At 42.5% G+C, this 3270-nt stretch overlaps 1 protein-coding gene across 1 annotated transcript in view; it reads left to right on the forward strand.

Moving 5' to 3' along the window:
- Nucleotides 1-3270, forward strand: part of LOC101859444 (maltase-glucoamylase, intestinal) — a gene marked incomplete in the record, with an annotated part of 33707 nt that overhangs the window by 21428 nt on the left and 9009 nt on the right. The window contains 3 exon segments of the mRNA XM_013089164.2: nucleotides 922-1048; nucleotides 1469-1625; nucleotides 2505-2638. Coding sequence (XP_012944618.1) covers nucleotides 922-1048; nucleotides 1469-1625; nucleotides 2505-2638 — 418 coding nt within the window.

The raw sequence follows: 3270 nt of genomic DNA on the forward strand, positions 1-3270 counted from the left end.
TGTGTGTGTGTGTGTGTGTGTGTGTGTTGACATGTTAGTGAGCATGTATTTACCATGCAGCAGCAATTTTCTATCTTGTCTTATCTCGTCTCCCCAGGTATGGCCCCAAGGTCCAGTGGTGTTTCCAGATTTTCTGAAAAAAGAAGTCAACGACATTTGGGCAGAACTGATTGTAGATCACAGCAAACAATTAACTTTTGACGGACTTTGGATTGTAAGTTTCCCCATCGCTGGCAAGCTGTTTATATTATTATGTACTAAGCCCAGAGAGCAGAATGTTACATGAGAGAGAGAGAGAGAGAGAGAGAGAGAGAGAGAGAGAGAGAGAGAGAGAGAGAACCAGTTTCTTTCTTCAAGGAAGTGTACCTACATTATGCAGTTTTTCTTGCTTTTTACAACATTTTGAATTTGAATTTTGTCAAAATATTATTATTTCTTGAACACATGCAATTGATACCACAGATTAGGAAACTATGATATATTGTCCCTCTCCAACCACGGATACGAACATAATAAATTGTTTTTGTCTGTTTTATGTGTTTGGTGATATTAGAAGTAAATGTCTCATCTTTTAAAAGCAACAACCCGGAGGCATGAGAAAAAAATTCATACCATCATTGATACGAGTCATTCATTCATTGTCATCTGTGCGAGAATAGAACAATTGTATATTTTCATCCACTGACTATTTGTACCCTCCCAGCTCCCCCCCCCCCCTGGGTGGTTGGCGGGTGCTCTGGTGTGGTTTGCCTCTTCTTCCCTATCAAACATCTATCGTCTTTATACCCCCCTTCTTTTTTGTGTTTATTACTCTCTTGTAACACTTCCAATCTTCGGCACCTATATGACCTTATTGTGTTGCAAGTGTCGTAAAACTCTTATTAAAACTCAAACACCCCCACCCCTTCCCGCTCCCCGCAGGACATGAACGAGCCGGCAAGTTTCGGCACTAACGAGGAGCGTCCCTTCAACTGGCCTGAGAATGTCCGCCCTTACTGGAGCCTGCACTGTCCCGTCAACGCTTTGGATGACCCGCCATACCGCACCAGTACGTGGGAGCCTTCCATTCTTATACTAGCATTATATCCGTACATCGATCTATCCACAAATCCATCCATCCACCCTTTCGTCCACCCACCCACCCATCCATCCATCCATCCATCCATCCATCCATCCATCTATCCATCAATTCATCCTCCCGCTCGTCCATCAATATATCCATCCATCCATCCATCCATCCATTTATCTGTCCATCCATCCATCCATCCATCCATCCATCCATCCATCCATCCATCCATCCATCCGTCCCTCCATCCATCGACACCACATCCACGCATCCATTCATTCATCAATCTATCCCCTCATCCCTCCATCCCCCCATCTCTCCATCGATCCATCCATCCATCCATTCATTCAACGATCTATCCCTTCACTCATCCACCCATCCTGACCTCTCACTCCCTCCCAGAGGCAGCCTACCTATACGACTACGATGACGGGAGCCGCCAGGGTCGGCTGTCGGACAAAACCTTCTGTATGCACACGGTACAGGGGGAGGGCGGAGTCTACTCGCACTATGACGTACACAGCCTCTACGGCTACAGCCAATCAGAGAGCACGCTCAGGTAAGTGCGGACATATAGTATGTGCCAATCACAGACACGCTTAGGTAAGATGGGAATTATAAACCGACCAGGGAGCAGTGCGGAAATATAATATGAGCCAATGAGAGAGCACACTCAGGTAAGAAGAGAAATATTTCAAGTCAATTAGAGAGCACGCTCGGGAAAAAGGGAAATATGAGCAATTCAGAAAACACCTCAGGTAAGAGGGGAAATATGAGCCATTCAGACAATCTGTTCAGGTAAGAGAGGAAACGTGAGCGAATCAGAGAGCACGCTCAGGTGAATAGGGAAATATGAACCAATCAGAGAGCGCGCCCAGGTAAGAGGTAAAATATGAGCCAATCAGAGAGCACGCTCAGGTGAATAGGGAAATATGAGCCAATCAGAGAGCACGTCCAGGTTAGTGCAGAAAAATAAAAAGAATCAATCCGAAGCATTCTTTTGGTTGTTCGAGGATGTCACCGGTATGTCCTGCTTTTTTACTTTCGCTCTGCCGTTTCTGTCTGTCTGTTTTCCTCTGTCCCAACCATAAAAATGACCACAATTTATTTTTGTGTCGCCGTGCTTCTGATTACTCCAACAACGTTAAACAAGAGGAGATGCTCAGATAAGTACGGAAATATTACGTGAACCAATAAGAGAGCACGCTCACTTAGGGAAATATAGTTTTCTAATTGCACTGTTCAAGACAACCGCCTGTCCAGGACAAGGAGGCAACAGCTTTTTAAATAAAATTAGTAAGAGTTTTACGGCACTTGAAACACAATAAGGTCAATTTTCACAATTTCTTCTTTTGTTTCAACGAACCAACATCCCCCCTCCTCCCCTTTCTCTCCTCCCCCTCCAAAAACTGCCCAAACCGCTGTTTGCTGTGTCCAGGGCAGCCCGCCAAGCCACGGGACAGCGGAGTATCGTCATCAGTAGGTCAACATTCCCTGGTTCCGGTCGGTATGTAGGTCACTGGCTGGGAGACAACGAGAGTGCCTGGAAGGATCTCAAGACTTCCATCATAGGTTGGTCTACCACCTCATAGGTTTTTTTCCCGATTTTCCCTTGCTTTTCTGCTTATTTACTTATTAATTCATTCCTTAATTCATTCCTTAATTCATTAATTAATTGATTCATTCACTCATTCATTCAGTTATATGTATGTATGTATGTATTTATTTATTTATTTATTTATTTATTTAGGTAGGTATGTAGGTAGGTAGGTATGTAGGTAGGTATGTAGATATGTAGGTAGTTTATTTATTTATTTATTTATTTAGGTAGTTAGCTAGTTAGTTACGGGAGAAGGGTGACTTAAGTTTATAGATAGATCTAACACGCTTTCCCAGCTGTGTCCAAGTTTAAGTATGGTAAGGCGAGAAGTGTCCTCGAAATGTATTTTTGGTTAGATGCCGTAAGAGGTTTGGTGGACGTGAGAAAGGTGTGCAAGGTTAAGTTAGTATTTTGTATTGACAAGGTAGTGTATTCTCTGCATACGTTTTGTGATTGTGTTTGTCTATTACATTGGTTTGAATTTCATTTCAAGTTTGTTGGCCTACCATTTGATTAGTTTTCGATTTTCTCTCGGACTTGTCTTTTTATTGTTTTAATTTTTTTTCTTTTTAATTATTATAATTACTTTTTAATCAATTAATTA

Source organism: Aplysia californica, unplaced genomic scaffold (genome assembly GCF_000002075.1).
Source record: "Aplysia californica isolate F4 #8 unplaced genomic scaffold, AplCal3.0 scaffold00885, whole genome shotgun sequence".
Classification (NCBI taxonomy): domain Eukaryota; kingdom Metazoa; phylum Mollusca; class Gastropoda; order Aplysiida; family Aplysiidae; genus Aplysia; species Aplysia californica.